This window comes from Rhinolophus sinicus, linkage group LG04 (assembly GCF_036562045.2).
Source record: "Rhinolophus sinicus isolate RSC01 linkage group LG04, ASM3656204v1, whole genome shotgun sequence".
Classification (NCBI taxonomy): domain Eukaryota; kingdom Metazoa; phylum Chordata; class Mammalia; order Chiroptera; family Rhinolophidae; genus Rhinolophus; species Rhinolophus sinicus.
The window spans coordinates 182,292,598-182,307,806 of NC_133754.1; the positions used below are offsets into that span (position 1 = coordinate 182,292,598).

The window sequence follows — 15,209 nt, forward strand, 5'->3', positions numbered from 1 at the left end:
TCACAGCTCTGAGACCGTGGCTGAGTCTCAGTTTCTCCATTTGTAAAAGGAGGCTAATCACAGATTATTTTACAGAATTTTCAGTAACATTTGTTTTGACACCCAGTAAAATGGGTGCTTCCTAAATGGGAGCTATGACTATATCATCACCATTTGTATTTTTGCATGAACTCAACTCACCCTATAACCAAGTTAAGTGACAAATGGTTTTCTAGACCTGGTGAAACAGTGTTGTCCAACAGAAATAAGGGTAGTGATTCGGGGCCCAGGGCAGGGATGCAGTGACTGGGCTTGGGGCCCAAGCAGCAGCTAAGGGCCAGGCTGGATGGAGGCTGCTTAGGGCTTTGGAGTCAGGTGGGTCTTAGTTCCGATCCTAATGTTTTCATTTGCTAGAACCTGATGGGGGCAGATGACTTTCCCTCTCTGAATCTCAGATTCCTCATATGGAAATAACAGTATCTCCTCCCTAGTTCTTTTTCTTTTTTTTCTTGAGAATTAATTGCAAGTGAACGGCTAAGCACAGTGCCTGGTCTATAAGCACTTGGCTAAGGCATGGTGTTTATTTGTTAGTTTGTTTACCCAGATGTGTATGTTGGGGGTCCCTCTAGGCACTATTGGCAGGAGACACTAGAGGCACCATCCTTACAGGTCCCGCCCTTGCCCTCTCCTGGTGGGTACCTACCTTTCTGGGGACACATTCTTGGGGGCGTTCTCCTCTTCAATATTTGTGCTGGGGTCTTCAGGCTTTCTCATGGGGCCCACGTCCACCACTGAGGGATTCGGTCCCACTGCTGGGGTGTCCTCCAGGGGGACCTTGGTTTTCACCACCACCTCCTTGGCTGCCTCCAAGCCTGGGGGGTCGGGCAGACCTTGGGACACTAAGTGGGGCCCAGGGTCCACCTCCCGGGCCTTCTTGGCAGCCTGTCGATCATGAGCTTTCTTGAAGCTAGGGCGAGGCATGGTGCCCATGTGGCTGTACATGTCGCTGGAGCGGGCATAGGCCGGGGGGCTCTTGGGGACCGTCACCATGTCATCCTGTGTGGCCTCAAAACTTTCAGGCTTTAGATGGGACCGGATACTGACGGGGGCCGAGGACCGTCTCAGAGTGAAGGATCGAGGGAGGTTGGAGAGACTCCCAAAGCCCTTGAACTTGAAGAATTCTGGCAGGAGGGAAGGGGAGGGAAAAGAGTTAACGACAATGCCAGCTGCAATAGTAATAACAATTTTAAAAAACACATGCTGTTTAACTCATTGAGGGCTCAAGGATGGTCAGGCCTCAGTAACAGTCCCTCTAATTATTAGGGTATAACTTGGCAGCTTGGGAGTCACACAGCCCTGCATTTGAATCCCTGCTCTTCCACATCCTAGCTGTGCAACCTTTGGCAAGTCACTTGACTTCTCTGAGCCCCATTCTCCACATCAATAAAATAGAGATCATAGTACCCACCTCCTATAGGCAGTGGAAGGATTGAAGGAAAGCATGTAAATAACTTTCTTCACATAGCTACATAGGTACCCAGCACATAGAACATTCTCAAGAAGTAATGAAGATGATGACAATCATAGTAAAACGCCTCTGCATTTGTTAAACATGCCGCACATATGACCTCACTGAAAGCTCAGCACAACTCAATGACACAAGTGTAATCCCCCAATTTCCATATGGGGAAATTGAGGTTCAGAGATGGAAAATGAACCACCAAGATCACACAGCCAGCCAGTGAAGATGCATGCGTGTGTGTGCGCACGCGTTGGGGGCAGGGAGGCGGTGTTTGAGCACCTGGGTCAGGGGCTAGATGAGAAGGGGGTTGTCAGGAGTCTGAGGGTCCCACTCCCTGCGGTTCTCTCCTTCCTGTCAGCCGAGCCCACCACCCCGACTCAGGCAGCAGTGCTCTGGGTGATACCATCTCATTTCCGCAAAGGGTGCATGTAAATTCCTTCCTTCCTGTCCCCAGCTGTGGGCGTGCCCCTCCTCACGGCCACTACCAGCTGACTTCCTTAAGCATCCAGAAGAGCAAAAACCAAAAAAAGACTCTGGCATTTTCCACTTCCTTGGCATCCTCTGCCTCCTGAGGTCTTCACAACCACACTGGAATATAGGCAAGATGCCCACCTTTGACAAGAGAGGAAACTGAAGCCCAGAGAGCGGAAGAGACCTGCCCAGGGTCACACAGCAAGGCTGAGCATGGATGACGACTCCCAGGGCTGTGGGCTGCTAGGTCAGTGCTTTCCTCCCAGACCTGCCCACCCCTCACTCCGTCCTAGCCTCTGCCTCCTCACAAACACTGTCCGAAAACACCAACGCTCTACTCTCAGAAAGCTATGCCATGGGGCAGAAATTGTGCCAAGAGCCAGAGAGAGGACTATAAACTGCCTCCTTTCTCAGCACCATTTGTTTTGTCCCCTGGGCACCGGGAATCTGGAGAAAAGAATAGCAGGGCAGGAAACTCCAAGGCCCAGAGTCCAGGGCCATGAGACTGAGCTCTGGTCTAGAGCCCCATATGAGCTCAGGCAGTTCTCTGGGCCTCAGTCTTTTCAGCTGTGGAATGCAGTTACACACACACACACACACACACACACACACACACACACACCGTTCTGTCAGATCAAAAGAACCAGGGGGAGCAGAAGTTTGCTAGGGCCAGGAGGGGGCGGACCTGGACAAACAGCAGTGGGTGGGTATGGCCCTTCATTAAGTTGCTGTGGGTCCCAGAGTCACTGCTGGTGGGGACATGGGACAGCATCCCATGGCACACAAATACACACCCACCCCACCCCACCAACTCCCAGTCTGAGACCCCGTGAGAACCAGGACCAGAAGCAGAAGGTGGAGTGTGTGGTCTTCCCTGACCCAGCCATGAAGTCAAAGAGAGCCAGAGACCAGGATACATAGACAAATAGAGAGACTGAGTCAGGCTGGGGAGAGACAGAGACAAAGAAGCATGAGATGGAGAGCCAAACCAGCCAGAGAGGTAGATACTGGGCCAGAGTGACAGAAAGATGGTGACATGGAAATCCAGAAGCAGAGAACTCCACATAGAGACAGACACGAAGAGAAAGAGAAAGAGAAACAAGACAGTCATGAAGAAGCAGATGCAGAGAGAGGCTGAGATGGACAGAGGGATGAAGGACAGTGCACTCACTGAATTTTTTGCTGGGCTTCTTGGGAGCCTCTGTCATCTTGGCAAGTCGTGCAAAGCCCCTGGTTTGTGGGAAAGTGGCCACTCAAGGCTCTGAATATCGACGTTGAGGTGCCTCCCTCACCTCCCCTTCCCCTTTCTTGCACCCTCTCACTCGCTTCCTCTGTGTATTTTTAAAGCAGTGAAAGTCCCACAGCCCCACCCTCCCCATCATCTCTGCAGGGGCGGGGGATGGGGCCTCCCCCAGTCCGGTGGTGGGCCTCCTCCTTGGCCTCCACAGCAATGGGGGTGGGGGGGGCAGTCCCATAAGCCCAGTGGAACCTGGAAGGTCTGGGGAACAACCCACAGGCTCTGGGAACAGTGCCCACTGGGCCAGGGGCCCCTGAGGACCTGTCAACAGCTGTCAGAGGGTCTGGCCATTGGGCTGGGACGGTGTAGGGAGTCAGGCCTGCACACAGGGCAGTTTATTCTAAGCCTGCCTGGGGAGGGACTGGCAGCAGTTATAGAAGAGTGCCGTGGTTGGGCCTGTGGGCCCTGGAACTGCTCAGACCCAAGTTCGAGTCCTGGCTGACCACTTTGTCACTGTGTGATCCTGGGCTAGGGCACTCACCTTCCTGAGGCTCAGTTTCCTCTCGGTGAGTAGGGGTATTTGCAACGTCCACCTCACAGTGTCCAGTGATTGGTGCAAAGCCTGGCACAAAATTGGTGCCCAGCAAGGCATGGTCATTCCTTTTCAAACTACCAGGGACAAATGGCGATAATTTGGTCCACCACACCCACTGTACAGAGATGGGGAAACTGAGGCACAGACAGACAGAGGGATTGTCCCAGGTTACACAGGGTTGGTGGCACAAACTCGGTTACAACTTGCCCTCCCAAGTCCTTTAGCCCACAGCCTGGTGCTTTTTCACCCTACAATGCACACGCACGTGTACACGTATGTGTGTGTGTGTACACTCCCATGGGCAGGACAGAAATGAAGAAACAAGACCTCCCCTACACAGGTTGTCCCAGACACCTGCAGACGCTGTCAACAGCTGCTGGGGTTGGGGGTCCACAAGACCAGGGGCTTCAAATCCCACCTCTGTGTGCTGCAGACAAGTTACTGGAGCCTCTGAAGCCTCAGTCACTAATCTCTAGAATGGGCACAAGTGCAAGGTACACAGTCAACCCACAGAAGCTCCCGCATAGTTTGACATTATCGTCCTGGTCTCTGAGGCTGGCTGGCAACTATGGCTATGAGAGAGGGAGTCCAAGGTCAAATGGGGCTCTTCTTGCCTCCTCCATAAAAATAATAATGACTAAGGTCTTCTGATCACTTAGTATGTTCCAGCTACAGGGCTCAGTCCTTCTGCCCCAAGAGGTAAATATCCCCATTCTATAGATGTGGAAAAGTCAAGTTACCTGGAGTTTGAATCTGCTTGTCCAGCTGCGGGCCTAACGTCCACAGCCATGGCTCCTGCAACCCCCCGGCAGCTACATGATGGCCCTGGGTGGGGGAAGGATCCGCTGAACCTCCTTGATGGAATGAGGGGGAACTTGAGGCCTTGAGAGAGAAAGGGACATAGCCCATGAAACCTAGACACCAGGGTCCTGCTCACAGACAGGCTGGATGGGACCAGTATTCAAAGTTCAAATGAAAGGATGGGGTTTCTGGGTCATAGAATTGGGAGAAAAAGAGGAGGTACAATTCCAGCTCCTTCTACCGAGCACTAAGAGCTAGGCATGGAGCTGGAAGCCTCCACAGATCATCCACTGAATCCTTACAACAGACCTGTGAAGCAAATCCTGCTATTGTCCCATTTCACAGATGAGGAAACTGAGGCTACAGAGGAACAGAGACTAGACAGACACCCAGGTGTCCTAGCTCCCAGGCTGGTGCCCCTCTCATCTCCAGGTTGTTGTTGGAAGAGGGAGACGGGCCTGTGGCCTGGTGGTAGCTGGGGGTCTTCCTAGTGGGTCCCTGGCTTCTGTCCCAGGAGGCAGTCCCAGGGACTTGGCCCAACTGCTGAGGCTGTGGCATCGGCCAGCACTGACTTCCTGGCCAGGCTCACTCCCAACTTACTATGTGATCCTTCATAAGAGAATTTACTGCTCTGGGTCTGTTTCCTTATCTGTGAAATGGGTCACAGTAGCCCCCACTTCCTGAGGAATATGAAAGGAGCATATGTACACTATGGCCTCAGCAAGCCCTGGCAGTTGTTGCGGAAGAATAGGGGTGATTCAGGCCAGGAAACCCCAGCATCAGGCACACGGCGTGAGCGCCGGGAATACCGGCCACAACGAGACTATATTGTGTGGTGGAGGTGCCTTGTCAGCGCTGGGGGCCCTGCCAGTGGCCCGGGTACCAGGGCGATTGCCACATCCCTGGGAGAATGAATGGGACTCAGTGTGGCGGCTCTGGCCAGCTCAGAGCCCCCATTGTGCTGCCTCAAGTGGCCGTTGGGAGTGCGGCTGGGGGACCTGCTGGTGGTTGGCTGTCCCACAGGCCCTCCTCAGCCTGTGCTGGAGGCCAGCCCAGCCTTGCCCACGCTTGGCTCCGCAGCCCTGAACACACAAGTGCTCTCCTGCCATCAGGCCTTTCCTTGGGCTGGACCCATACCTGGAATGCAGCTCTTCCCTCCACTGGCTCCATCTTTTGCCTCCGTTGAGTCCCTCAAGGATAGATTCAGCTACAGTGCCCCCAGGAACCCTGCTGTGATTTCTGTCCCCTCCCCTTGCCCTCTTCCCCAGTCTAAACTCAGTTGCCTGCAGTTGGTCCAGGCACTATTAGGGCCTGGAAGCCTTCAACTTCATAGTCAAAGACATTGGACTCAGGCAAACCTGAGTTCAGACCTCACCTGCATGATCTTGGGCAAGTCACATCACCTCTCTGAGCTTCATTTTTCCCATCAGTAAAATGGGACAAATACCACATCCTTCACACAATCCTGTGGCAATGAAATAAAACATTTATATGAGAGTATCATCCATAGTATGTTCACCTGTGTCTTTCTTTGCATCTTCCAAACAGACCTTGTGCTCTGAGAGGAAGCAGCCTTACGCATCCACGTTGGACCCACGCCTGCTGTGGGACTCAGTCGATGCCTTTCCCCAGCTTGCCCACTTGCCTTGTATTGGGGGCAGTGTAGGATAGTGACAGCCTTTGAGAGCAGAGGGACCTGGCTTTGAATTCCAGCTCCATACCTTCCTGGCTGTGTGGCCTTGGGCACACTCTGAGCCTCAGTTTCCTCTTCTGTAACTTGGGCCTGATACTAGCAACCTCCTAATAGGGGTGCTGTAAAGTTCTAGGGGGACGACATATCAATACAGGTCCAGGCAGAGTCAGTACCCGTCTAGTGGGGACAGAATGTCCATGGTGTTACAGGGCTATTCACACAGCCATAGGTATCACACAGCCATTCTCTGTGCTGTACCCCCCATTCAGGGATCCCTTGTCTCCTCAGGCTTACCAGCAGCCAAGAGCACCCCACCCCACGGGCCCATCTTCCTCATCCCTCCATACGCTCCCCACCCTGTCCCTGCTTGGGGGAGAAAATAAGAGGGTCCAGGCCAGTGGCTCCTTTTCCCATCCTGTGCCTCAGTTTCCCTGACTGTTAAATGGCAGCAGGACCATAGACTCTCTCAAAGCCTCGTAGTCAGTCAGCAAACATTTATTGAGTATTGGCCACATGTCCGGCCTGGCTAGCTTAGCCAATCCAGGGAAGAAGGAAGCATTTCCCTCAAAGCAGCGAATCAGAAATCAAAGTCAGTGAGAAATTGTTTCTGGCTAGAGCTTCATTTTTTCTCCCTCCCACCTAGGCAGCCTGGGCAGCTTTCTGACCACTCCTCCCTGCCCTTTCCCCAGGGAAGGCTGGGGACACAAGACCCAGAGGGGAAGTGAAGTGACTGGTAAAATGTTAGGGTTCAGGTCAGAGACAGTAGGGTGGAGGTGATGACACTACCGGAACTTCTGCTGAGGCTTCTGCCCACAGGATGTGACTTAGGGAGTGTTCGTGGGAAGTGGGCAGGGGCCCCGGTCTGAGAAACTGATGGTGACACCCACACAAACCCATGATAGACCCCAATGCTGATATCGCCTCCTACATCTCCTGTCAGCATCCAGGGCACTCATCCAGTGGTGCTGTGCCATGACTGTGCTCCACGCCCAGTCCAGATAGGTGGGGTCCTGACACGGGTAAGTGCTGACTGGCCTGGCTCAAAATACCAGTGTGGCCATTGGCCAGCTGTTTTACCCTGGCCAGGTGATGTCACCTCTGAGTTTCAGTGTCCTTATGTATACAATGGAGGTGATAATAGTACTCAACTTATATGGCTGAGTGAGAATTGAGATAATACCCATAAAGTGCTAAGTGTAGGGCTTGGACCATTTATTTGCCTTCAATATATTGTAATTATCACAATTATTATTTTCTCCTGCCTTGCCCTCAGCACTCCCACTTTAGTCAATGGCCTCCCTGCTGCTAAGTGTACCCATGAAGCTGATCCCAGCTCACTCCCTGGTATGTCACTCACTACCTAAAACCCTCCTCGCTGGCTCCACACTGCCCTCAGGAGAGGGAGGGCTCCCTGCTCCTCATCGGACCCACAAGGCCCTCCCTGGCAGAGCCCTTGTCCAGATCAGGGCCTCTTGGGACAAGGGATCAGGGCCTTGTTCAGATCAGGGCCTCTTGGGATAGTCAACAGATCCACTCCTGCCTCCTCCTACAAGGAGGCTTCAAGGCTAAGCACGTGGGGTAAGAGCTGGAGAGTTTCATGCAGATAGAGAGGTTCTGGGGTGCAATTAGGAAGCACAGCCAGCCCTAAAGACAGGAAGGCCCTGGGGAGTTAGGAAACAGGAGATTCGTGTGGCCTAGGAGGCGAGCTGGAAAGAGCCTCAAATGTCACAATTTGTTTTTTTCTTCAAGGGAGTGGTGGGAAATACCTGCAGACTCTATTTCAGAATGCTCTGGTGGGTACTGTGAGTGGGACATGGAGAAGCCGGACTGGGGAGGCCAGGACTCAAGATCGATGGGCAAAGGAATGCAGAGGGGCAGATCGAAGGGGTACAGAGGAGGTAAAAGACAGCTTTTCTGGGGGCTGGTTGTTGAGTGGAGCTGGAGAAAGAATCCGGAGGCCCCCTGGAGCCAGGAAGATATCAGAAATATGCTGGGGAAGGGCTGAGGCAGCCTCAAACAGCACCACTGCTATACTCCTGGCCAGGACAGCCTGAGTCAGGAGAATCCCCTTCAGGCAGACCAGGTTTGATTCCCAGCTTTGTCATTGTGTGACCTTGGGCAAATGACCTCACTTCTCTGAGCCTCAATGTCCTCTTCTGTAAAATGGGTTAGTGATCCTTACTATGACGTTGTTGATTCAGGATTCAGAGGAAACGCCCAGTACTTCCTGAGTACACAGAGGTGCTGAGTAAATGCTATTTTTGTGATTACTGACCCAAGGCTCGCGCAGCTCGGCTGGGGCGGGGGTCCTCTAGGTTTCATCCCTGCTTCCCAGAGAACAGGGTCCAGCGCTAGAAGGCCCAGGCATTGCTTATTCGCCGCCTCCAGTGTTGCCGCGCCCCCTGGTGGCCGTCGGTTACCATGTCAACGGCGGGTGGCTGGGGCCCCGGGAGGCGGTGGCGGGGGCCGTTCTCTCCTCCCGGACCTTAGGCCGCTCCCTCGCTGCCTCCCGCCAGTGCGGGGGGGAGGGGATAGGCGCTCTCTGCGGCAGCTGGCATGTCGCGGTAAACTGAGGCACACGGCGAGGCGCCCCTCAGCCAGGTGTCGAGTGCGGGGCCCCACCTCCGAAGGCGTAGGAGGGGCCGCGGGCTGTGACGCGCCGAGGGCGGCCGGCGGACAGCCGGCGGGAGGCGGTGGCAGCGGCGGCGGCAGGTGCGGCCGCGGAGGACGGGAGGGCGGAGGGAGGGGGCGGGCGGAGGGGGAGGGGAGGGCGAGGCCCGGGCACCTCCCCCTTTATAACGCGCCCCCTCCCGGGCTCTCGGGCCGCCTCCTCGTCGGCTCTTCCCGTCTCGCCCCCTCGCCCGGCCGCCCCGGGCCCGGGCCCGGCCAGGGAGCCCCCAAGCCGCGGCTTGGGGGCCGTCCCCCCGCCCACCACCCCGCGCAGCCCGGCGGAGGCGGCGCCGTCGGAGGAGGAGGAGCAGGGCACTGCGGCTGGCCCGGGATCGGGCGCCAGAGCGGCAGCGGCTTCGGCAGCAGCGGCGGCCCGGGCCAATGCAGCGGGACGCACCGCCCCGAGCCCCAGCCCCGGCGCCCCGGCTCCCCGCGCCCCCAATCGGGGCCGCCGCCAGCAGTGGCGGCGGCGGAGGTGGGGGCAGCGGTGGCGGCGGAGGCGCCTCTGCAGCTCCGGTTCCTCCTGGCCTCCCGGGAACTACAAGTCCCAGGGGGCCTGGCGGCGGGCGGCGGGCGGAAGAGGCGGGGTCGGCGCCTCGAGGCCGGAAGTGGCCGTGGAGGCGGAAGTGGCGCGGCCGCGGAGGGGCCTGGAGCACGGCGGCGGGACCCGGAGCGGGAGCGGCGGCGGCGGCGGCGGCTGGGGGTGGCGGCGGCGCGCTAGAGGCGGCCATGGCAAAGCAGTACGACTCGGTGGAGTGTCCCTTTTGTGATGAGGTGACCAAATACGAGAAGCTCGCTAAGATCGGCCAAGGCACCTTTGGGTAAGGATGGGCCCCGAGGGACCCGGTGCCCTGGGCCTGCACCCCTCAGGGCCGACGTCGGGACGCCCGGGGCTGGGTCAGAGGTGGTCGGGGAGCCACCCGGCCCTAGAGTTATCCCCTGGTCTCGCTAGGCCGCACTGCAGTCCGCCAGGGCCTGACGGAGCTGGCTGGCGGGGAGGAGCCTGAGGCCCATGGTGGGGAACGGGCAGGATTGCAGAGGAGCTTGTGAGGGGAGCAGGATCTCTCCGAGAGACGTCAGGCTGAGGAGAAGAGACTGGGGAGGAAGTAGAGGTTGGGAGAGGGACCGCAGATAGCGGGTGGTGGGGTAGCCCACTGCCCTAGGTACCAGGCTCAGCCCTGCACGGGAGTCCCTTTTCTGCCCTCCTCCTCTGGAGGGGGAGGGGCGAGCCATGTGAAAACGGCCTGATGAATCTTTTTGGGTCCCCCTCTCGGCCTGCAGGGAGGTGTTTAAGGCAAAGCACCGCTTGACCGGCCAAAAAGTGGCTCTGAAGAAGGTACTGATGGAGAACGAGAAGGAGGGGGTGAGTGTGGGTCGGGTGGGCCAGCCAGCCAGCCATCTCCCCTGGGCACGTGGGTTTCCATCCTGCTGCTTCTAGGACTCACATGTTGAGATTTACTTTATGTATAGTAACTCGAGAATTTCCATAGCCCAGTAAATTTGACTTCCAAATGAAATCTTTTAGTTCAAATGTTTTAAAGCATTTGGTATTTCATTCTTAGGCAAATACAAGGTTGGGGCCAGGAGGGGGAGCTCACGCTTGCACTGAATGCGCTTGGGCTTGTGAAGTTGGAAAGCCTTTGTTAAAACACTTCCATTAGAATTTAGTTTTGTTCAATGCAAAAGGAAAATACATGCAATGGCTTTAAAGGAGTGACTAGTACTCAACTGAAAAGGAGTAGTGCCCTCTCCCACCGCATCTTAGCTCTAGTCCAGCTTTCAGAGATGTGCTTGTTCGCAAGGAAATTTAATGGTCATTTGTGTTACTCCCCAGCAAGTTAAACACAGGCACAGAGCTAAAATTTAAAGGTTGAAGAAATTAGGGAGCGTTTAGTGACCAATAATGAAGTGGTTAAGTATCACTATTTCAATTCATTGTCTTAAAGCATCTTCTTGAGGAGTGCGTACTACTTTATACCCATTTTACAGATAAGGCATCTGAGATAGCTGATTTCAGAGCCTGTGATCTTACTGTGTCTTCCCAACCTGTTCCCTTTAGTACAGACCCCGTGGCCAGTTCCTCGGTCTGCAGTGCGCTTTCACTTTTGACCTCCTTTCTTTATCCCACCCAGTTCCCCATTACCGCCCTGCGGGAAATCAAGATCCTGCAGCTTCTGAAACATGAGAATGTGGTCAACTTGATTGAGATCTGTCGAACCAAAGGTAAGTTGTTTGGATCTTGTTCCCATTTTCAAATGGAGAAAATGAGGCTTAGAACTTAAGGCTTTGTTTGCAAAGTTGGAACTGGACACACTTTTAACCCAGGCATACCTACCAACTGTGACTGCTTTCTCTGGTCCTTTCATCGTAGCTGGTGCTTCCCCAGGGCCCGCCACAGCACCTGGCCCAGAGGACTCACTCGGGAAATATTTTACCAGTGAAGGAACCCACAAATGGATGCTGGGTGTCAGTGGGTTGGAGGGGGGTAGGAGCTGGTTGTGGGAAAATGAGTGGTATATGGGATTTTTTATTTTCTTCTTCTTGCTCCTCCTTCCCTATTCTTCCCACCTCAGCTTCCCCCTATAACCGCTGCAAAGGCAGTATATACCTGGTGTTTGACTTCTGCGAGCATGACCTTGCTGGGCTGCTGAGCAACGTCTTAGTCAAGTTCACACTGTCTGAGATCAAGAGGGTCATGCAGATGTTGCTCAATGGCCTCTACTACATCCACAGGAACAAGGTGGGGGAGGAGAGACCGTGGCTTGGTCTGCCTGTACTCCCGCCGCTGGGTGGCTGGGTTAAAGGACCCTTGGGAGCCTGACTGAGCCCTCACTTTTGCCCTTGCAGATCCTGCACAGGGACATGAAGGCAGCGAATGTGCTCATCACCCGGGACGGGGTCCTGAAACTGGCAGACTTTGGACTGGCCCGGGCCTTCAGTCTAGCCAAGAACAGTCAGCCTAACCGCTATACTAACCGTGTGGTGACGCTCTGGTACCGGCCCCCAGAGCTGTTGCTTGGTGAGGACTCCCGAGTGGGCAGAAGGGGGCAGGGGCTAGGCACTTAACCTGGCCTCAGCCCCCCACTGCCAGGGCTTCTTGAGCCGCCGGCCTCCGGGCATTGTGTCTCAGGAGGCCCTCGGGCTCAAGGGGCACTCCTGGTGCACTCTTCTTCCCAGGGGAGCGGGACTACGGCCCCCCCATTGACCTGTGGGGTGCTGGGTGCATCATGGCGGAGATGTGGACCCGCAGTCCTATCATGCAGGGCAACACGGAGCAGCACCAGCTCGCCCTCATCAGCCAGCTCTGTGGCTCCATCACCCCTGAGGTGGGTGGCCAGGCTGCCTGGGCCTCTGGGCCCTGTAGGATGCAGAAGTCTCCCTGGCAGGGGAGGAGTGGGCCGTGGAACAGACAAAAAGCTCCTCTGGAGGCGGCTGGTGGAAGGACAGGGCCTGCCCTTTAAGCCACACAGGCTCTCGGCTCCATCACCACTTAGTTCTGTGGTCTTGGGCAAGGCATTTGAAATTTTCATCTCAGAGTTGAGTTTCTCTTCTGTGAAACAACTATGCCTGTGTCAGCCTTGGCACACCCATTCCAGGCATTTTATGTAAAAGGGCCCAGCACTTGGGATGTGCCAAATACGGGGTCACTGGTGCTTTCACCTTGGAGGGGTCAAGTTCACCTTCTAGACGTGGTCTGGGAGCATCTGAATGGAAACATTTGAGTCCCTTCAGGTGCTTGACCAATGGACAAGCCACGCACCCCCTGAATTAACTTCATCCTCTTTCCATGCCCCCTTCAGGTGTGGCCAAATGTGGACAAGTACGAGCTGTTTGAGAAACTGGACCTGGTAAAGGGCCAGAAGCGGAAGGTGAAGGACAGGCTGAAGGCCTACGTGCGTGACCCCTACGCCCTGGACCTCATTGACAAGCTGCTGGTGCTGGATCCCGCACAGCGCATTGACAGCGATGATGCCCTCAACCATGACTTCTTCTGGTCTGACCCCATGCCCTCGGACCTCAAGGGCATGCTGTCCACCCACCTGACATCCATGTTCGAGTACTTGGCACCGCCACGCCGGAAGGGCAGCCAGATCACCCAGCAGTCCACCAACCAGAGCCGAAACCCCACCACGACCAACCAGACGGAGTTCGAGCGCGTCTTCTGAAGTCCGGCTACTGTCGCTTTTCATTGGGGCTCTTGTTTTATTTTCTCTTCTGCTGTGTGACTCACATTGTGGAGCTGATGGGGCATTTGAGTTATTTCTCTGGTGCGTATTTTATTTAATCCCCACCCTGGGCACTGGGAATGCCAGCTGAATGGACTGGAATAAAGCTTTGGCTGAAAGTCCAGGAGGGCACTGGGGTTGCCTCACCTGGTTCCCTGGCTTTCTGGATAATGCCCAGAGGGTCTCCATTTACCTTACGATAGGAATGGGGTGGGAGGAGAGGTGCACCCCATCAGTGACTTTCTAAGCGTTCTCAGCATGATGGGAAGAGGGCACAGGTCCCTCACCCATCTCCAGACTTCCTCTTGGGATGGGAAACTCGCGTGAGGGACATCCAGCCTCGGAAATGGGCTGCTCTTGGCCCAACCCTCAGAAGCACTGGGGCTGGCAAAAACTTGGTTTCTTCGATAGGAGAATTTTATCGTGTTTCTGATATTCGGTTGTTTAGAGACATTCCTGGACAAAGTTTGGCCAGTTACAATTAAAGTTGACTCTTTTTTTCAGTAAGTGGCCGTGTGCTCTGTTCTGTGTTCAACTCCCAGCTCTTACCCTACAGCCAACAGGTTGGGTTTCACTGTTGAAATTTGATTTATCAAATCTTATCTCGTTTCTTCGTCCCAGTTCAGGTGCCCGACATAATTATGCAGGACTTGTGTCTTTTTATCCTTTTTGTGGTACTTTCTAGAACACTTGCCATCATGCTCCCCAAAGTTCAGGTGCCATGAAGCTCCCTGTCTCCTCCCCTCGGTATCAGAGGGAGAGGGAAGACAGATGAGAAAAGGGCCTGTTGCCTAGTGAGGGAACTGGAGAGGGTGTGCTATAAGCTGCATCTGCCTTGGTGACCTAGGTGGGCACCGTGTGCTATAGCGGACAGATGTGGTCAAACTTGACTCATGAGCTCAGGACGCGGCAGACGGCCCTCAGTCAATGGAATGGCAAGAGGTCTGTAGCTTGCAAAGGTCCTTCAGGTTGCTGAGTAGGGGGTGGCATACAGGAGCCAAGAGAGGAGATGACTACAGGAGTTGAAGGATCTTCAGGGGCTTGGGAAGGTGACAGTAGCCTGGATTAAGGTGGTGGGACAGGAGGACAGAAGGTGGTGTGAAGGTTGGATCTTGAAGGCTCCGAGCTGGGACCCTTGGAGGAACAACGCTCCCCAAGTCTAAAGTTGCACACAGGCATGTTTGAAGCAAATTCTATGTTCTGCCTCTTGAAGGAGTCCAGGAAAGGGTGAAAGGTTCTGTCCTTGTGAAAATTGATCCAGATCACAGCTTCACAAAAGGCCAGTGAAAGTAAAAAGAATTCTTGAGTATTAGTTTTTCAGGGCTGCCATAACAAATTACCACAAATGGGGCTTAAAATACATCTTTCTGTTGGTTCTGGAGGCTAGAAGTCCGAAAGCTAGATGTGGGCAGGCTTGGTTCCTTCTGGAGGCTCAGGGAAAATCTGCTGCATGCCTCTCAGCTGCCGAGGCCGCCAGCGGTCCCGGTGTTCCTCGCCCTGATGTATCAGCCCACTCTGTCTTCATGTGATGTTCTTACCCTCTGCTTGTCTCACGAGGATATGTCATTGGGTTTAGGATTCGCCTTGATCCAGTACGACCTCGTTTTCACCAATTGTATCTACAAAGACCTTTTCAAATAAGGTCACATTCTGAGATTCCAGGTGGACATGAACCCTGGGGACATTCAACTCAGTACAACTAGTAATCCAAAAATAGCAAGGTGTCCATTGGTGATCAAGTTATTGGGATTTGAATGACAGGTAACTGACGTGGGAAAACACAGGGCTGGTTTAATTGTTCAAAGTATGATTTGTTTTCTCTGAAGGATAAAAAGCTATAAAAGGTTCATATTCTTGGACCAGCAATTCCATTTACAGAAATTTCTTGTGAGCAGTTGTACACTCGGTTACCTCATTGAGTCCTCACCGGAAGAGGGGGACAGGGGGACGTGGCCCCTTGAGGCACTCCAATGTCATCCAGGAATTGGGGGGAGACAACAGATGAAGAGACTAGA

General features: G+C 54.5%; 2 protein-coding genes across 3 annotated transcripts in view; one reads left to right on the forward strand and one right to left on the reverse strand.

Moving 5' to 3' along the window:
• SH2D3C (SH2 domain containing 3C) overlaps positions 1–8,707 on the reverse strand; it is a 33,955-nt gene extending 25,248 nt beyond the window's left edge. The window contains exons 1-2 of one of the 2 annotated variants that reach the window (XM_019728642.2): positions 8,574–8,707; positions 683–1,160 (exon numbers count right to left, since the gene is read on the reverse strand). In XM_019728642.2, the coding sequence (XP_019584201.2) occupies positions 683–1,029 (347 nt within the window). In that variant the 5' untranslated portion in view covers positions 1,030–1,160; positions 8,574–8,707. Of the gene's footprint in view, positions 1–682; positions 1,161–3,143; positions 3,293–8,573 lie in introns of those variants that run through there. The other variant, XM_019728641.2, reaches the window with a different exon arrangement.
• Positions 8,708–9,156: 449 nt separating this feature from the next.
• Positions 9,157–13,701, forward strand: CDK9 (cyclin dependent kinase 9). Its single transcript, XM_019728647.2, has 7 exons — positions 9,157–9,789; positions 10,250–10,331; positions 11,101–11,191; positions 11,542–11,708; positions 11,816–11,987; positions 12,146–12,294; positions 12,769–13,701. The coding sequence occupies exons 1-7, from the start codon at positions 9,350–9,352 to the stop codon at positions 13,132–13,134; spliced, it is 1,467 nt and encodes a 488-aa protein (XP_019584206.2). The 5' UTR covers positions 9,157–9,349; the 3' UTR covers positions 13,135–13,701.
• Positions 13,702–15,209: the final 1,508 nt, after the last annotated feature.